This window comes from Monodon monoceros, unplaced genomic scaffold (assembly GCF_005190385.1).
Source record: "Monodon monoceros isolate NGI ecotype Baffin Bay Population unplaced genomic scaffold, NGI_Narwhal_1 Super_Scaffold_9, whole genome shotgun sequence".
NCBI classification, from domain to species: domain Eukaryota; kingdom Metazoa; phylum Chordata; class Mammalia; order Artiodactyla; family Monodontidae; genus Monodon; species Monodon monoceros.
Window position 1 is genome coordinate 53,263,805 of NW_021703786.1, and position 17,666 is coordinate 53,281,470.

Genomic DNA, 17,666 nt, shown 5'->3' on the forward strand with positions numbered 1-17,666 from the left:
GGCTCCAGTGGAGGGGCCTGCGGACGGGGAGAGAGCGAGAGCGAGCCCGGCCTCCCGCCAGGGAAGGAGGGACCTTGGAAGAGCCAGGATGGCTGGTTGGAGTTTAGTGGGAGTAGCTCCCTAGGCAAGCGGGCCCGAGTGTAGATTGGGGGCGGGGCTAAGGGCAGCTGCTGGGTTCCGAAGGATTGGGAGGGGCCCGGAGGTTGCGAGAATGGTTGGGGCGGGGCTAAGAACGGGGTTAGGGGCGGGGCTAGGGTCTGGGGGTAGGACTAAACCTGGAGCAGATCTGGAGAGGAACTAGGGATGGGATTGAGGGCTGGGCCTCAGCGGCCGAGCTAAAGTTTAGGCCTGAGATAACGGGGAGGTGCTAAGGTTAAAGTGGAACAAAGAGGGAGAGGCCCGGAATGAACTGGGAGGACCCGGATGAAGAGCGCAGCGGAAGCTCAGACTTGGGCTAAGACAACGCAGCCTAGAGCGGAGGGAGGCGGGAAACTGGGCAAGCATGAGGCGGAGTTAAGGGCTGGACTGGGGCGAAGCTGAGATTGGGGTTTACGTTGGACTCGGCCAAGCTGAGGTTCAGGGTTGGACTTCTGCGAGGAAGAGTCTTGTAGAGACGAAGAACTAGGCTGAGAGATATGTGGGTTAGGACGACACTGAGGATTGAAAGGTGGACTAAGGAAAAAACTGAGGACGATGCCAGCTGGTGGGACGAGAGCAGCACCGGTAAGGAGGGGACGTGGCAGCAGATTAGGGGAGGGCTTCCAGCTGGGGGCGTGGCATGGGGGCTGGCTTGAGAACCCAAGGGGGGTGTGGAACCTGAGAGAGCCCGACGAAGGAGGCGGGGCCAAGGACTGGCTGGGGCGGAGTTAGGATTTGGGGGTGGGCTCACGTCGAGACATGGACCAATGATTGAGGACTGGGGTCCTGAGGACCTAGAGAACCGCCTGCGCGTTCAGTTGGGGTGGTCCGGTTGAAGCCAGAGCTGAGGCCTCTGGTTGTAAGGCTGGAAGGCATTGCTGTGCCGCACCGGGGGCCCAAGCCGCTGCCCAAGAAATGCGGGGCTTGGCTGGAGCCCATGGTCCAGCGGCCAACTAGTCGCCGGGGCTGGGGTGGGAGGTTTCATTGACTCTGGGGCAGGAAAAAGGCTGGAAGTTCCACAGGTGACATCACAATCGCCTCCAGATGTAGGCGGGGCCAGGGAGGCATTTCCCCGGAAACGGGAGCCGCCCTGCCTTGCTCCGTCCTCTTCCCTCCTTCCCTTCCTTGGTTACTCCCTTCCTTCCTCCCTCCCTCCCCCCTTCCCCAGTTCTGCTGCCCGGGTACCCCACCTGAAACCCTACCCCTTGTGCCGCAAGGTCGGGGGGAGCGCCTCAGCTCTCCAGACTGGGAGGATTCTGTACAAATGAGCATCACCTGTGAGTTTTGAGTTAGGCCCCTGCGCCCAGAATAATGCCCTACTGAGAAAGAGACCACAAGCCTCCCTCTTCCTTTTAAGCTATCACTCTCATTCATTATGAAGTCCCCCCTGTGTCCAACTTCAATCACTTCTGCTGAGGAGCTCTGGACTCTGCTTCAGTCGGAAACTCCGACTGAAGATCTGAGGAGAGTTATTAAATCCCTCCCCTTGGCAGAGTTGTAATTGTCAGGGCTTCTTGGGGGTGTCAGGGGAGTTAGTCAGTGGACCCTGCATATAAGTTTCTTCCATGGTGACTGGAGAGAGCAAGCAGAGTTTGAATCCTGACCCTGGCTCGTGCTCCTCTGGCCTGACCTTAGGGTCCAGGCTGGATATGGGAGGCTGTGGAGTCAGGACTGAGTAAAACCAGAGGGTGAGGAATTGGCTATATTAGAGTTGAAAAACCGGTGTAATGGTAAGTGATAGCTGGCAGGGCAGGTTTTGGATAGGACCATAAGTAGGCTGAAAGAGCATAGACTATGGAGCCAGGAAAACAGGATTTGAATCCTACCTCTGTCATCTGTTAACTTGTGTCTTTGGACAGGTTACTACTTATTGTAAGTCTCTGTCCCCATCCATAAAATGGGCTTTGGTGAGGATTTAAAGTCAAAGGCATATTTTAAAAGCCCCCCCCGCCCCAAAATAAAGCCCAGCACAGTGCCTGATATTAGGAAGATGCTCATCCAAGGTCAATTCTCCTTCCCTAGAAAAGTCCCCAGGTTTGAACCCTGAGCAGAATCTCCAGTGCCATAGCTTCTTTGTGGCTCCAATAGGGGCTTTATTCTCTTCTACTCATGTGTTCATTCAATCAACCAACATTTACTGAGCACTTTCCATGTTCCAGGATCTATAGATACAGAGGTGGATTAAATATAGGCCTTTTTCTCAAGTTGCTATAAACACATGAAGTACATTGGCGTAGGGTAAAGGGGCAAAAGAGAAGTGTGACCCATTCTACTTGGATAGCATCGTTCTTCCCAAGATGAGCAGGTGTTCCTGGGGAGTAGGAGGCAGGAGAGAAGGAATGGAAAAGGGAGGGGTGGGAAGAGGGATGGATGGACAAGAGGAACTTATAACTGAAGAACAAGGGCCTGGGTCCTGGGGACCAGTTCTGTCCTGATAAGGAGTTCTTACCTCATCCTGAAGGCAGTGGAATGCTATTAAAGAGGAGGAATGTGCTGAACCGGTTTGGCTGCATTGTGAGGGCTGGATATGGATGGTGAGACAGAAGTCAGGGAGGCCAGGCAGAAGGTTACTCCAGCTGTCTTGGTCAGAGATAATGAAGGTCTAAACCAAGACGGAGGCAGATATGGGGGCAGGTAGGCATGGCAAGACTTGGTCATCAGGTTGGTGAGAAGTGAGGGAAGGAATGATCCCTAGATTTCTAGCTGAGGTGTCTGTTGCTCTCTGAAATGGAAGATACAAGAGGAGGTGGTTCATGAAGGGCAGGGAGAAGATGGTGGGTTCATATGGGACATACTGGTTTGATGTTTTGGGAATGTCCAAGAGGACATTGGCTACATGCTCAGGAAAGCAGTCTGAATTGGAGACCCAGATTTATGTCATTTTATTAGTGGATGTTGAAACCATGGAAGTGGATAACATTATCCAAGACAAGCCTGTAGCTTCTTCTGAGAAGGAGACCAAAGACAGAACCTTGGTAATCACCAATTTAAGGGGTACAGCAGAGAAAGAGGGGACAGCAAAGGAGTTAGGAAAGAACTAAAAAGCTGGGAAGGAAGAGAGATGAGAGGCGTCTGTCATGGGAGCCAAAGGAACAGTTTGCAGAAGAAAGAGACTGATTGGTCAACAGGGTCAAATGAGATGAGACTAAAAGAAGGCCGCTGGGTTTGGCTATTAGATCACTGGTGGCCTTTGCCGGGGCTATTCTGCTAGAGGGGCTGGGATGGCTGCCATGCTGTAGGTGGCTGGAGTAGAAGAGAGAGGTAGAGACTCTGAGCTCACTAAAGTAGGGACTAGGCTTCCTTCACTGGTGCCGAGTAAAGCTAATACATCCGTTAAATGAGGGAGTGAATAAACTTGGATTGAAAAGGAAGAGGGGTGGGATATGCAGTGGCAGAGTGAGAAACAGGGTTCATAGAGTGTTTTGTTTGAAGATGTTCATAGCCTGTAAGGAGAAAAAAACCCCAAAACACTAAAGAGGCAGAAGGCGAGAATTCTGGCTGGGACCTAGAGTTCAGGTGCTTGGGCAGGAGGGAGGGCCACTTCCCCAGGCTGGAAGTTGATGAGGGTGGGGACAGCCATAAATAATGCTGGTGAAATTTTGTGCTGAGAGGAACAGAAGCAGGGTAGGAGTTTCCAGGAAAGTGCCTGGAGTTTCATTCATTCATTCCATTAATTTTGAGTACTTCCTGTGCTGTGGAAAACAGAAGGAGCTCACCAGGGACCAGTAGAAGGATGACCGAGTGCCACTGAAAGCCCAGCTGAAGTCCCCAAGCAGTCGGCTACCTTCCTTAAGCAGGACTCAGCTCCAGTACCCCAAAGGACAAAGCTAATTGTAGGAGGAAAAAGGAAGTGGCAGACTCTACCCTGTGGCTGCTGACGGAGCTGCTGCCGGTTGGAGTTGTCTTTGGGAACACCCTGGGACAATTCCTGGAACCGTCCCTTCTTGCCTAGACTCTGGCTCACTCCTATTCATGACTCCAGATTCAGCTCCTATTATGCTTCTTCCAAGAAGGTCACCCCATCCCTATCTCAGTAGGTGTCCTTGTTCTGTCCTCCCACAGGCCTTCGTCCCCACCATTTCCCTCCCTGTCAGTGTCTGCCGCACACTACTGTCATGCGCTGTTCCACAGACCTCTCCTGCCTCTCCCCTCCTCGTGCCCTCCCCCAGCCCCTTGACAGCAGGGACTGTTGTGTCGTCCTTTTAATCTCTGCATCTTCTGGGGACTGCACCTGGAGCTTCTCAGGAAATGTTTTTGGAATGAATGGTATGGGGAGGGGGGCTGCTGTTACCTCTCTGTACTCTCTCAGATATAAACAGGTTACCCAGCTGGGAGAGAGGACATCTGCTGGCTGGTGTAGCGTCCAGCACTGACGCATCTACCTTCTCCTCTGAAGGTGGGTCTGTCTGGGGGATCTCTGGCCCCAGGGGTCCCCACCACCCCTCACCTGGTGGTAGGCAGGAGGGAGGGAAGTGTTTGGTCCTGAAGGGGTCACCCAGCTGCCCTACCCTGAGACCCCTCCTTGTGCCAGACAGAGAGGGCCACCCCTTCCTGGAAGCCACAATCACCCCTTTCCTTTGTACGGCACTTTATGTATGGTGCACCAATATCTTTGACACATGTAAACTGAGTCCTCCCAACAACCCTGCAAAATAGGTATTACCGTCATCCCCATTTTGTGAATAAGGAAATGAAGGCTCAGAGAAGTAAAGTAACTTGCCCTAGGTCACCCAGCTAGACTTGGACCCAGGCCTGACTACAAGTTCAGAGCAGTTGCCACCCTGCTGCCCTTTGCTCCAGTTCAGCCGTGCTGGAGAAAGCCCGAGGTGGTGGTGCAGGACTCTTACTCCCCCTGCCTCTTATTTCCCTGAGATGGAGAAAGGGCATGGGAGGAAAGGAAGCAGAAAGGGAGGCCACTAAGTGGATCTGGGGTGTATGGGGGACCCAGGCCCCCCAGAGCCTGGGGGGGGGGAGGGAAGGGGAGGAAGAATGTAGGGAAGGCTCAGATCAAGCTGCTGTCTCATCTCTCAAGAACTTTAAGGCCACTTGGAGTAACACACCCCCAGCCTGATTAGCTACTAGCTGGTGGCCAGTATGAGGTCTTGCCGCAGTTCCACCTCTTGTAGGGGCTGGATAAAGGCACAGTCCTCCTGGCCTGTTTGGAGGGAGTTAGCCAGCCGTAGCACCCCAAGCTGGGCTGCCCTGGAACTTGGGAGTGCCCGCCCCCTTCCTCCAGAGCCCCCTTCCTCCTCTGGGAGCGGGCAGAGCCAGAGTTCAGGGGGAACCTCCAGGAAGGTGCCTTGTCCTCTCGGCACAGGGAATCACTTCCTGAGCTTGTTTTAGATGGTGGCCCAAGGAGAGAGCCATTGGTAGACTGGGGCCTTAGGCAGGGTCAGAGGTGAGGCAGTGAGGGTGGAGGCTGGGAGACACCAGTGTGTGCACAGGGCTTGCATTCAGCTGAGCAAAAGAGGTAGGAACCTTTCTTCAGGCCTTTCCCCTAATCCCCAGGCCTCTCCCCAGCAGCTTCTCCCCTGTGCCCTGGGACACGGTATCTGTGTCGCCTACAAGGGGTGGACTGTTTGAGTCTGTGGCTCTAAGACTGGGGAGAGAGAATGGATGGGGAATGGGAACTTGATGAGTAAAGAGAAGGGAAAGAATCAAGAGTGAGCCTGGGAAAGGGGAGAGAAGTGAGAGTGAGAAAGGTGTCAGAGGGAGAAGAGAGAAGGAGGGAAAGGGAAGAGTCAGCAGGAGAAGCCAAGGAACATGACGCACTGGAGGCTCAGGCCTAGCTCCCCTCCAGGCTTGAGCTGTCATGCTGCAGCAGGCCCTGGGGATGGAGTGGCTTCAGTAGCTGTGAGAGGTCGGACACTGGCCTCCTGGGCCTGTGTGGGGCAGGCGTAGGATCTGAGGATGCTGCTGCCGCCAGGTTTAACTGCTGGGGACTCTGAAGTGGTGCTCCCGTCTGCCATGGCAAGAGGGCCCTCCCTTACCCAGGTACTCTGTGCAGTGGGGTAGCTGACAACTCCGAGCACTGGGTGGGGGGCAGGCAGGAGTCAGCAGAGGACCTTGGGAAGGAAGGTAGGCTCCCACAGAAGGCAGGGGAGGGGAAGAGGCAGGTGTCACAGGACAGCAAGGGGGACTTGGTGAGACACTGTCCTGGGAGTCTGCGAGGGGCAGGCAGAGGCACACACAGCGGACTGGGGAGAGGAGAGCGCTGGGCTGAGTTACTACTACTCAGCAGTAGAAGCAGCTGTGGGCGAATCCTGGCGGTCCAGTGGTTAGGACTTGGCACTTGCACTGTCGGGGCCCAGGTTCAATCCCTTGTTGGGGTAACTGAGATCCCACAAGCTGCATGGTGCGGCCAAAAAAAAAAAGCAACAGCTATGGGGGAGGGAGGGACGATGGCGGCAGCAGGTGACCTTGGTGAAGCCTTTGTACTGAACTGTGGGAAGGGAGATCCAGGTACGTTGCTGCTGCTGTGCAGTACAACCCACTCTTACCCCAGGCTCCTACCCCGTCAGGTGAATTCCAGGACACTGACGGGTGCTGCTGGAAACACAGAAAGCGCACCGGGCGCGTCATCCATCCCTTCACCTCTGACTATGGCCACCACGCCGTGCACCTGCACTCTATCAGCCACTGTGACTGTGAGTCTAGGTAAGGGCCCTCCTCCTTGGGAGACCCACAGCCCAGAAGACACTCCTGGGTAGAGCCAGATCCAAAATTTTCACTGTGGTTCCCTGCTTCAGCTTTGACCTGGTGCTGCCAGCCCGGCCCCAGCTTCTGTAAACCTGGTTTGTGTTCCAGGAGCCACGGGGAGGTCTTTTGGCAGACTGGGCTGAACCCAGTGGAAGCCTGCTGTCCCTCAGGCTTCTTGCTCTGGGCCCCTGGGGAGTCGTGGAGGCAGGGGAGCCAGCCTGAGTCCCCTGTGTGGCAGGCTGAAGGACTGCTCAGAGAAGACATATAGCAGTTCCGGAGATGTGGGCCTAACCTGCTCCCAAGATGTGGACTCGGCCTGTTTCAACATCATCCAGTGCCCATGCTTTGAGCTCATCCCAGAGGGAGAGTGTGTGGAGCGGTTCTGGTGTGGCTGGTGAGTGCCGGAGGGCCAATGGGGGTCACTGGCCCCCACACTCCGTCAACCATCTTTCCCTGTTCTCCTCTCCCCCCGGGTGCAAAAGCTACAGGCCTCTCTCTGTGGCAGTGATCCACCATCCCATCCACCGTGAGTGCGGGGCAGATTACCTAAACCAAGAAGAGGAAGAGAAGGAGGAGGAGGAGGAGGAGGAAGAAAGCAAGCCTCCCATCCCGACCCAGGTGGGGCCCCCTGCCCTCCTCACCAACACAGGTATGGGCATGGTCACAGGTACCCCTGACTTAGCAGCTCCCATCACCATCTGGCGTTCCGAAAGGCCCACAGGGAAGTCCCAGGGCAATAAGATGATCAAGAAGATAAAGAAGAAAAAGGGAAAAGAGAAAGACAAGGAGGAGGAGACGGACGAAAAAGCAAAGGTGAAGAAAAAAGTCAAGAAGGGCAAGTTGACTAAGAAGAAAAGCCCAGTTAAATCAGAATCACCTCCAGACTTAAACCGATCGTTAAGCCCAAGAGAGTTGGCCAGGATGTCAGAGTCCAGCCCAGACAGCTGGCGAGATCTGGAGAGTGAGGACAGTTACAATGACCCTGGGCGGGAGGAACCCTCCAGTGAGGATATTGTGGAGTCTTTATCACCCAGGAAGAGAGAGAAGAACGGGGTCCAGGCCAAGAAGCCCAGGATGAAGACCTCACCAGTCAAGAAGGTCAACAAGAGGAAATCTCCCCCAGCATCAAACCCCAATCTCAGTTGAGGCCAGGGCGACCAGGGCGAAGAATAAATACGATCAAACCTGTAGCTGACCCCCTGCTTCTCTCTCCCTCCAACCTGGCTATTTCTGGGGGGGGCAGCCTCTGGGCATAACTGGAGCCAAGGGGCTAAGGAGCTGCAGGTGTTTCTGAAGGGCAATCCGTCTTTCAAGAGGAAGCCCAGAGAAGGCAGGTGGGAGGGTAGGGAAGGGGCACAGCCCGTTTCTCTGTAACATCCTAGGTCCAGGGCAGGAGAAGAGCACCTCTGGGTGGGAAGGAGGCTTCCTGTCTACTGGGAGACAGGTCTGTGCAAAATCCACGTGGTGATAGGCATTGTGTGCAGTGATACCACTAATCAACTGAACCTTTTAGCCCACTCTGTGCTGCCTTGCCTGGCCTTTCCCTACTCTAAGTGGCCCTGGGGCAGGTGCTGGTGGCATCAAAAGGAACATGATGAACCTTCCCAGCTGGTGTGGCCCTGCTCCTGCTAGGCCCTGCTAGGCCTTTTGTGCTGAATTCCTGTCGGAAGGGCAGCCCCTTCCCCCAACTCTTGCCAACAGCCAAAGGGATCTTGAATGAAGGAAAGCAAGGCGGGAAGCTCTCCAAGTTTAGGCAGCAGTGGCCTTTTCTGACTTCTCTGCTGAGCCCCAAGCAGAGGAAAGGAAGGGGGAAAGCTTTGCTTTCCCAGAGCTGACAGGCAAAGCTCTGAGGTGAAGCCCTAGTGAAGAAACACAGGGAGATCAGTCCAGAACAAGAGGCAATGGGGCTGGGGGAAGCGACTAGTCAGCTCTCTTCATCAGGGCTGTGTGTGTGTGGGACCAGGTGAGTGGGGGGCCCATCCTGGGGGAGATACACTTGACTCATGTGGAGGTACTGTCAGAGACCAAGGCCCAGCCGGCAAAAAGGGGAGAGAGAGGTGCAGGGTTCAAGTGGAGACACCCAGATTGACTTGTGGCCTTTCTGCCATGTGCCAGAGAAGACTAGAAGGCACAGTGGATGGGGCGGCTGTGTGTGAGTGTAACAGCAGCTAACATTTCCTGAGGCCTGATGAGGTCCCAGGCACTGGACTTAGCACTTCACACATTCTTTCTTAGTCCTCACAGCTGCCCTGCTGAGCTAGGTATCACCATCTCCATTTTACAGATAAGAAAGCTGGCTTAGAGACAACAGGAACTCGCTCAAGGTCACAGGGCTGGGAAGTGGAGCAGGGATGTGACCCTAGGCAACATGGTGCAGAAGCCACCTGCTCCTCTCTAAGTCCCTGCCTCTCTGATGGCCTGGAAGAGGGAGTCAAGGGAGCCCTCAGAGCTCCAAACACTGCTTTGAAAGCTCCCCCTCAAGAGCTGGAGACTTGGAGAGAGGCTTTGCCAAGTGCTCTGTAGAAACACTGTTTATTCAAATGACCGGCAGGAAGCGTGGCAGCAGGGGGTAGGGGCAGCCAGGCGGGGGCTGGGCAGGTTAGCACTGCTCCCCTACGTCCCTTGTGATCCTGCTTTGATAGCCACCCAAGCTGTTGGTATCGGTCAGAAATACCTTCCCTCCTCTCTCCTGTCCCAAACTGAATAAATAGCATTCATCTCCCCACGAGAGCTGGGGGAGACTCACGTGCTGAGCTGGTGCTCCGTCACAGCCCAGAGTCAGGTGAGAGCAGAAGCTCAAAATGGCTTGTAGGGAGTAGAATACAAAACTGTTCCACTCTCATTTTCTTCTTCCTCTTCTTCCTCCCTGCCACACTCCCTTCCCAGCCTGGTCCCAGGACAGGTGGTCAGTGAGGACCTGGAGTGGGAGTATTGTTGCCTAGCGTACACTGAGCTCAAGTGCACAAGGCCATCCAGACTGTCACCCATCCAGGCTGACCACCAAAGAGAACGTCAATTCACTTTATGGACAGAAAAGGAGGGGCAAGGAGTGAGGCAATGGGCAGCCAGGCCTCTCCCAGCCTCAGAGGTAACCAGAGTCCTAGGAGCAGGCCCCCTACCGATCCATCTCGTCCAGGAGTGGGGTGGCGTCGCCAGCAATAGACATGGGGGTGCTTTCGATCATAGGGCTGGGGGAGGGCCGAGGTGTCAGCCGCTGCTTCTGTTTCCGCCGTTCTGCCTCCTTCTCCTGCAGCCACTGTTCCGCCATCTTCCCCCAGTCGATGGCTGCATGGCTGTTGGACCTGGGAGGGAGAACAAGGGCCTTTGAGACTGGGACTCTCTAGAAGAAAGCCTTCCCAGCAATCACTGGTGAGCATCCATTCTTGCAGAAATGGACCTCGCCTCTATGGACAGCAGCCATGGCCTGCTGCCACACTGTGTTCTTCCCTCTTCTCCCAGAAAGTAGTCCTCCTGGGGACATCACCTGGGCCATGGCTGTCAGAAGATCCAGAGCACCTCCCTCTACTAATAACCTGTTCTGTGCCACCATCTGTATACTTACTTTGGCTGCTGCTGCCGTTGCCGGGAGCTGGAGGAAGGCTGGGGCTGGGGCTGGGCAGACTGAGGGGTGGTGCTGGCCTGTAGCTGGTGGTACTGTGGTGTGGTGATGGGCTGGCTTGGGGTTGTGTAGGAGTAGCTGGGGGTCATTAGTGGCGTGGCCACCGGCTGCTGGGCTGGCGTCGGGAACACCTGGAGAAGGGTGAACAGTTGAATCGGGACGGGTTTTGTGCTTATTTGGTTTTTCTGTGAATTTCTGGCAAGCTGAAAATTTGGGCTCCATCCAGAGCCTTCCAGCTGACCCTCTCCTGAGCAGTGTGTGGTTCTGAGCAGCAGAGGCAGGCCAACACGATGGGACCTGGCACAACAACACAGTGCACCCTTGACCACTTGAGGTTGCTAGAGGCTTGAGGATTCTAAAGATCCCAAAAGACTCTGTGGAAAGGTCAGAACTTCTCTCATTCCCGTTCCCCTTAAATGGGCCTGAGAAAAAGGAACATCTGCTGGAGACAGTTCCTAATGCTGTGGTAGCACCCTCTCCTTAGGAAGGCGCTCGTGGTGGGCACTGCAGAGGCCAGTCTATGGACACAGGCTGGTAAAGGATGACCGTTCCCTTTCACCCTTCCCCGCCCTCTGCAGGGAGCCTCCTCCCCAAGCCACGTACGTGGTAAGCGCTGCTGCCCCCTCCACTGCCGCCATAGCCATACTGGCTGGAGGCCCACTGCGCTGGGGTGGCATTAGGGTTCTGGCCTTGGCCTGTCACGGCAGCAATGGCACTGAACACCTGTGAGGTCATGTTCTGGGGCAGGGCGTTCACAGCCCGTGTCAGATCTGTAAGCACACAGAGGTGGGAGATGGGCATGTTAGAGGTGACAGTCCTTCTAGCTCCATCCCTCTTACCCCCAGTCCCCGGCACGAGCTCCTTACCTGCAAGGTTGATGTTGGCTGGGGTAGCATTGATAGAGGCAGGTGTCCGGGTCCTGCTGCTGCTACTGGGGGTGATGCCTGCAAGAAATGGCCCAAATTATGTCTCACCAGGAACCTACTTCTGGTTTTACAACTGGGGGGCTGGGAGATGTACTGAGGTGGGTGGAAAGAAGGGAAGCTGGGGGGATTCCCTGGCAGTCCAGTGGTTAGGACTCTGCGCTCTCACTGCTGAGGGCATGGGTTCAACCCCTGGTCGGGGAACTAATATCCCACAAGCCACGTGGTGTGGCCAAATAAATACATAAATTAAAAAAAAAAATAGGGAAGCTGTACAGGCAAAGTGGAAGATGGAATAGGAATTAAGAGAACTACAATGACAGCCTAGGCCTCAGCCCCTCCTGTAGAAGGCTAGTGATTATCTTGACTCAGCACTTAGACAGACGTCCCTCAACCACACTCCACAAGTCAGAGAGAGTAGAACTCACCTGGTACAGGATCCTGATAATGATCCTTAAACCATCTGAAAAGGCCATTCACAGTCGGGAAGATTTGGCCCCGGTACCGGAATCCTTCTGGAGTCACTGTTACATATTCTATCCTGGGATTTTGGGAGGAAACGTGCATCAGATACCACTTGTGGCCAGCTGTAAGAGAGCGGCCAGAGCAGATTTCCACCATGTGAAGTAGCCACACTGGGTGCTGGGGGAAAGGAGAGATAAAAGAGCCAGTCCCTGACCCTGTAAAAGGAGGCTGCACTCTGGGTGAGGTGAGAAGGGCACAGCAGAGTCCAGGCAACGCCAGGAGTCAGCAGCCCCTGGTGTGCTATGTTCAGGCTGCCAGAAGAAGCCTTGCTGGGGGCTGGGCCACCGTCCCGCGCTGCAGTATGTCGGCAGCACACTGCAGGTGAGGGTTACTGAGATCACAGAGTGTCAGGGGTGGGAGGGGCCTCCCAGGGCAGCAAAGCACAGCTCCCCACGAGCCGGAATCTGGAAGTGCTTCTTGACGGTGGCTGGTCTGCCCTTATTTAACACTTCGCCAGAGCAGAGAGTGGATCAGAGGATGGGCTCTGGGTTCAGACCCAGTCCTTGTTCCAGTTTTGGCTCTGCCACTCATCACCTATATGGCTTTGTACCAAGTTACTAAACCTGAATCTCGGCCTCATTTGTAAAATGAGGATAACAGCACTTAAACCTATAGCGTGGGTATGAGGAATAAATGAGACAACACATAAAGCACTTATCACAACACTTAGAACAGGTTGTGCTCAATAAAGGGTAGCTGTCAACAGCCAACAGTCAACGCTAATAAGTATGGCAATGTGCTGACTCATATTAAGCTGAAACCTGCTTCCTAGATCTTCTACCCAACTGTTGTTCATTCTGCACCACAAGGAGTTTGTACCCCTTTCCAAGGGACGCTATCATGTTGCCTCTGCTCCTGGTTAAAGTCCCCTGTTTGTTCAACTGTTGCTCATGGGATAGTTTCCAACCACCACATGGCCCTGGCTGCCATCTTCTGGAAGCATGCTGGTGAGTCAGAAAAGGCTTCTCAGAAACAAGCACAATATTCCAGAAATGCCCACGACGGTGCAGGGTCCAGAGTCCAGAGCTGCTCGTCCTCTGGCCCCTGAGCCCCTCCTAACGGAGCCCACACCGTGCATCATGTGCGAGCAGGACAGGACTAAGAGCAGAAAGGCACAGGCTGTGGCCAAGGACCGAAGGGAGGATGGGGGAGTAGAGAAGGCTAGTATGGCTATCAGTCTGCGTAACGGACACAAAGAAAGCAGGCCTAAGGAAATCAGACTTTGTCTGATGCAGGGTGAACAAAGGAGGGACTCAGATAGAGGAATACCTAGGAAGGCCAGCCTGTCAGTCATACACAGAAGGGAGCGGAGCAGGTTGGTGACTGGAAGAGATGCTTTCCTGACCTATCCCCGTTCAGCACAGGCTCACCACAGCAACAGTGAGCCACCGTGTGCTGAAAAGCCTTGGTGAGGGTGAAGCAGAGAGTGGAAGGAGTGACCAGTGTGTTGGCCCCCATCTTTGCCAGTCAGGTGGAGAGAGTGTCTGGTGATTTCTATCACTCTCTGGGAGGGAGAAGAGGTGAAGGGAACTCTTTTTCACAGGGTTGATTAAAGAACCTTTCTTATTCAGTCTGCCTTTTGCCTCTAAATCATCACCCTCTTTCCCCACCTCCAACCTCCACCTCCACTCTAAACAGATAAGAGGAGAAAGGCAGTCAAGCAGAACCAGAGAGAGTACTGTTTGGGGGCCTGCTAGCCTATCTGTGGACCCCAGTGGCAGCACCTTCTCAGCACCAGTGCTCACCTGGGTTTACCCCGGGGCTGGTATCCCAGTAGGAACTTGCCGGGCAGTTCCTTGCAGGCACAGATGAAATAGGGAATGAAGGTGGGCTTCTCCTTCTTAGTTTTGATGAGCAGCTCCTCTAATTTCTGGGGGTAGAATGAGGGGGAGAGGTTGGGATAGCAGCATGCTTGGTACACAATGTCTGGCTCACACATGATGTACACCTCCTTCACCAGCTGAGCATCCCCTACACTGAAGGGAAACCATACATCCGTAAGTGACTGGGAGGTGTCATCCCTTGCAGGGCCCTGGGCTCACCTTACGGTCCCCACCACTGCAGTCCTGATAATACTTGTGGTTCAGAAGGTCCCGGGCAAAGGATGCCATAGGCTGAACATAGCGGGCAACAATCTCATCCAAGTCTTCAAATTCCTGTGGGAAGAAAAAGGCCCCGACTGTCATATCCAGAGCTGAGATTCAGCCTTTCATCAAATCCACTTGGAAGAGAACCCACTGGAGGGGAGGAACTTCCCAGCCCTGCTGCAGCCTCACTCTGCTGCAAAGTCCCCTCAATGTATCCATCTGTTTGAGTCATGCCCAGATTTATTAGCTTACAAGGCACAAAATCCTTTAATTCATAACTTTAGTTCTCCCTTAGTGCTTGGGAACAATAGGGGGCTTCATAAAATTTCTCTCCACTGAAAACAGGACAAAGAAATTTGGTGTGTGTGTGTTGTGCACGAAGCGCTTGCATGTGTATTTTCTCCTCTTCCTCCAGCGGTTCTCTAGTCTATTTTAAAATCTGGAGAACAGGGAAAGAAGTGCAAAATATACAAAACTGATATCAAATTACTCATTTCATAACCAACCTCCTGTTTCGTTGCTGTGTAGCTAAAATACAATGCATACCAGTAACTAAGGTGAGAGTGGTTTGTTTCTGGAAGCGGGAGTGGGGATGCTAGTGCAGGCAGGGGCTGCCTCTCACCTCACTGTTGATCCACAGGGTGGCTCCCAGGCTGAAGGCATTTTCCTTGCCCTCTTCCCGCACATCCACATGCTGGTATATGCCGTCACTGACCTTCCAGGTCACTGTCAGGTGATTTTCACCCTTGCTGCTCGGTCGGATGATCACGTCACCCTGGTCCATGGTCTCCATCATTTTTTCTGCTTGCTTAAAATTTATATTATGGAAGGACGGGTGTGCAATCACTCGCTTGATATATGCTGAAGAGAGCAGGAAAGAAGTATAGATCAGGTGATGGGACTGGGAGCCAACATCAATGGGACAGGCCATGGCTTAATCTCTGACCCACTACTGAATTCTGAGACTCTTTCACCCTCTCTGGGCCGGGATTCTCTGATATGAATGATATGTTAACCTGGGCCCCTGGGTGCTGAGAGAATGAAGCTTTAAGAGCCACAGTGCATTAGCAAAGAAAATGTGACCCAAGAAGACCCCAGCTTCAGCCCTGCCAATGGCTCCCTTTCATGATGCCTCTGGGTCTCAGCACCTCAGAGCTGAGCACTCACTCCCACTGGGAAGCTGAGCAGTCAGCAGTGCATCCTGCAGAGGGAGAGCTGCCAGGACTTGGGGTGCACAGGCATGGTCATGGGCACACTCACTGGTCCGCTGCTGCTTCCGTTTCATGTCCTCCTCCTGCTTGTGGTCTGCTGCTTCAGCGTCAAAGTCATAGTAGGTGTCCTTGGGCAGTTTCCACTCGTTGTTCCTGTCCATGAGGTCTGAGGTACGGCAGGTCAGGTCTGCACTAAACTTCTCGATGTCAATCTTCATAATGCGGCAGTGAACAGTCATTCCCACCTAGATCCACAGAACATTTGAGCTGGAAGGGACAAAGATGGTCTAGCCCGATGCCCTATTTTACATGTGAGAAAAGCAAAGTCCAGGCAGAAAGGTGGAGTGACTGCCCAAAGCCAGCCAGCTACTGAGTGGCAGATTAGCAGGAGTTCAGAGTTCAGTTTCGTCTGCAGATTATAGTCTGTGCCCTGTACTGATGCCTCCCACTCTAGGCAGAAAAACCAACTGAAGCCTCCTGGGACATATTCTGTCACTGGTAATATTCCCTTTTCTCATAAAGCTGCATAATTATTGCTGCTAGGATGTGATCCAAGTCTGGCTGCCCTTTTTGGAGGGAAAGCAAAGTAGTAGCTATTTTCTATACTTTACCCCTGATTTGAGCCCTTCTGTCTAAAGAGTGACAAAACCCAGTCATCTGCATGGCTCTCCTTCTTAAAATCTCCCTAGCTTCATTTACAGGCATACCTTGGAGATATTGCAGGCTCAGTTCCAGACCACCGCAATAAAGCAGATATCACAATAAAGTGAGTCACAAGAATTTTTTAGTTTCCCAGTACATATAAAAGTTATGTTCACACTATAGTCTACTAAGGGTGCAACACTATTATGTTTTAAAAAATGTACATACCTTCGTTAAAAAATACTTTATTGCTTAAAAACGTTAACCATCACCTGAGCCTTTAGTGAGTCCTAATCTTTTTGCAAGACTAACATCAAAGACTACTGGTCACAAATCACCCTAACAAATATAATGAAAAAGTCTGAAATACTGTGAGAATTACCACACATAAATGTGACACAGAGACACGAAGTGATCAAATGCTGTTGGGAAAATGGTACTGATAGACTTGCTCGATGCAGGGTTACTACCAACCTTAAATTTGTAAAAACAAACAAACAAACAAACAGTATCTGCAAAGGTCAGGTATGCCTGTATTTGGAATGTCTTTCCCCAGCCTTCCTAAGTCCGTAGGCTCAGGGGTTCACAACACTTAGAACCAGAGAATTTGGCAGATGTGGTACCAGCTGTATCACTAACAAACCAGCTGATCCTGGAAAAGGCACTCAAATTTCTCTGAAAAAAGAAGGTAGTATTTCCTTCCCCATCAGGCTGTGAGATCTGAGTCAACATATGTAACTGTCAAGGGCTGGTATCTAGTGTGTGCAGAACAAATGGCAGCTCTGACAAGAGAATACTAGAACAGAAAGGGAGCTTAGCCTTTCTGCTTCCCAGCATGTAATGCTGGGCCCTGCTTCCTGCCCGCCGGACTAAACCACAGCCTCCCACGCAGGAAGAGAGAGCCCTCTCTCAAAGGGCCAGCAATTTGATGACATTTCACAAAGGCAGGGCACAAAAGCTGCTCCTCATTCAGACAGACGGTTCTCGCCCTGACTTCACTCAACTGGTTATAAATCCTTCTGAAATGCTCCCCACCAGGAGCCACTGGGAACAGAGCCTAACTCCTGGTGGGGACAGCCCAAAGCCAGCCTGATTTGGGCAGCTGAAAACTGCACCAGGGGCCTTACCCCAGTCATTCACCTACCTTCACTCGTTCCTCCGGCCGCTTTACCACTTTGTCGCTGAGGAATTTGGTGGGGATGAAGCCAGTGACACCATTGTCTAGCCTTGTTTTGACACCGATGGCCTGGCCTGGGCATGAACCACTGTCAAAGTGGTTCCAGACCTAAAGAGGGCATCAGGAGAGGAGCTTGATCATTAAGATTCTGGAGATCACACATTCAGAAAAGAGCTGCCAGGAGTGCTGTAATTCATTTTACCATTGACACTGGCATCATGATGTGAGAACACGACGACTTAGCCACCCAGCAACACAGAATTTGAATATTCCCAAAGTTCCTTGACTCATAACTCATGTTTGGCACCACTGGCCATCAGACCAATTTTTTATGTTAATCTAATTTATATGTCCCTCCAGCTACAACTGAAGCCCCTCCCTCCTATTCTGTTCTGACCTAGTGGGCATAAGAAATATCTCTGTCAGTCTCCTCAGAACAACTCATTTCAGTGAACCAGGCACACCTTGGCTCTTTTATAACCTGGACAAATCTCACCAGCTTCTTTTATTGGGTAAAGTTAAGAAACTGTCTATTTTACAGTCTGCCTAAATAACATTTGAGGATCCAGAAAAAGCTTTCGGGATGGCTTTTATGAGTTCTATCGGGATGGCTTTTATGAGTTCTATCGGGATGGCTTTTATGAG

The 17,666-nt window shown here is 52.8% G+C and overlaps 2 protein-coding genes across 13 annotated transcripts in view; one reads left to right on the plus strand and one right to left on the minus strand.

Annotated features, from left to right (window-relative positions):
- Positions 1–276: 276 nt before the first annotated feature.
- On the plus strand, positions 277–9,152 carry PROCA1 (protein interacting with cyclin A1). 10 transcript variants are annotated; one of them, XM_029211455.1, is made up of 6 exons: positions 277–723; positions 3,844–4,171; positions 4,448–4,534; positions 6,660–6,795; positions 7,076–7,231; positions 7,320–9,152. In XM_029211455.1, exons 2-6 carry the CDS (start codon positions 4,111–4,113, stop codon positions 7,981–7,983), a joined length of 1,104 nt encoding a protein of 367 aa, XP_029067288.1. In that variant the 5' UTR covers positions 277–723; positions 3,844–4,110; the 3' UTR covers positions 7,984–9,152. The 10 variants fall into 10 exon arrangements, with proteins under 10 accessions (XP_029067288.1, XP_029067284.1, XP_029067292.1 ...); XM_029211456.1 differs by lacking the exon at positions 277–723 and adding an exon at positions 1,170–1,415 and having other exon boundaries at positions 3,820–4,171; XM_029211453.1 differs by lacking the exon at positions 277–723 and adding an exon at positions 1,170–1,415.
- A 198-nt stretch (positions 9,153–9,350) lies between these two features.
- The window catches only part of SUPT6H (SPT6 homolog, histone chaperone and transcription elongation factor), a 31,667-nt gene continuing 23,351 nt past the window's right edge, over positions 9,351–17,666 (minus strand). For 2 of the 3 annotated variants that reach the window (XM_029211448.1, XM_029211449.1), the window contains 10 exons: positions 16,989–17,129; positions 15,252–15,447; positions 14,614–14,852; positions 13,947–14,060; positions 13,650–13,774; positions 11,808–11,920; positions 11,323–11,400; positions 11,060–11,226; positions 10,400–10,587; positions 9,351–10,139 (listed from right to left, as the gene is read on the minus strand). In XM_029211448.1, coding sequence (XP_029067281.1) covers positions 9,953–10,139; positions 10,400–10,587; positions 11,060–11,226; positions 11,323–11,400; positions 11,808–11,920; positions 13,650–13,774; positions 13,947–14,060; positions 14,614–14,852; positions 15,252–15,447; positions 16,989–17,129 — 1,548 coding nt within the window. In that variant the 3' untranslated portion in view covers positions 9,351–9,952. The remainder of the gene's footprint in view (positions 10,140–10,399; positions 10,588–11,059; positions 11,227–11,322; positions 11,401–11,807; positions 11,921–13,649; positions 13,775–13,946; positions 14,061–14,613; positions 14,853–15,251; positions 15,448–16,988; positions 17,130–17,666) is intronic. The other variant, XM_029211450.1, reaches the window with a different exon arrangement.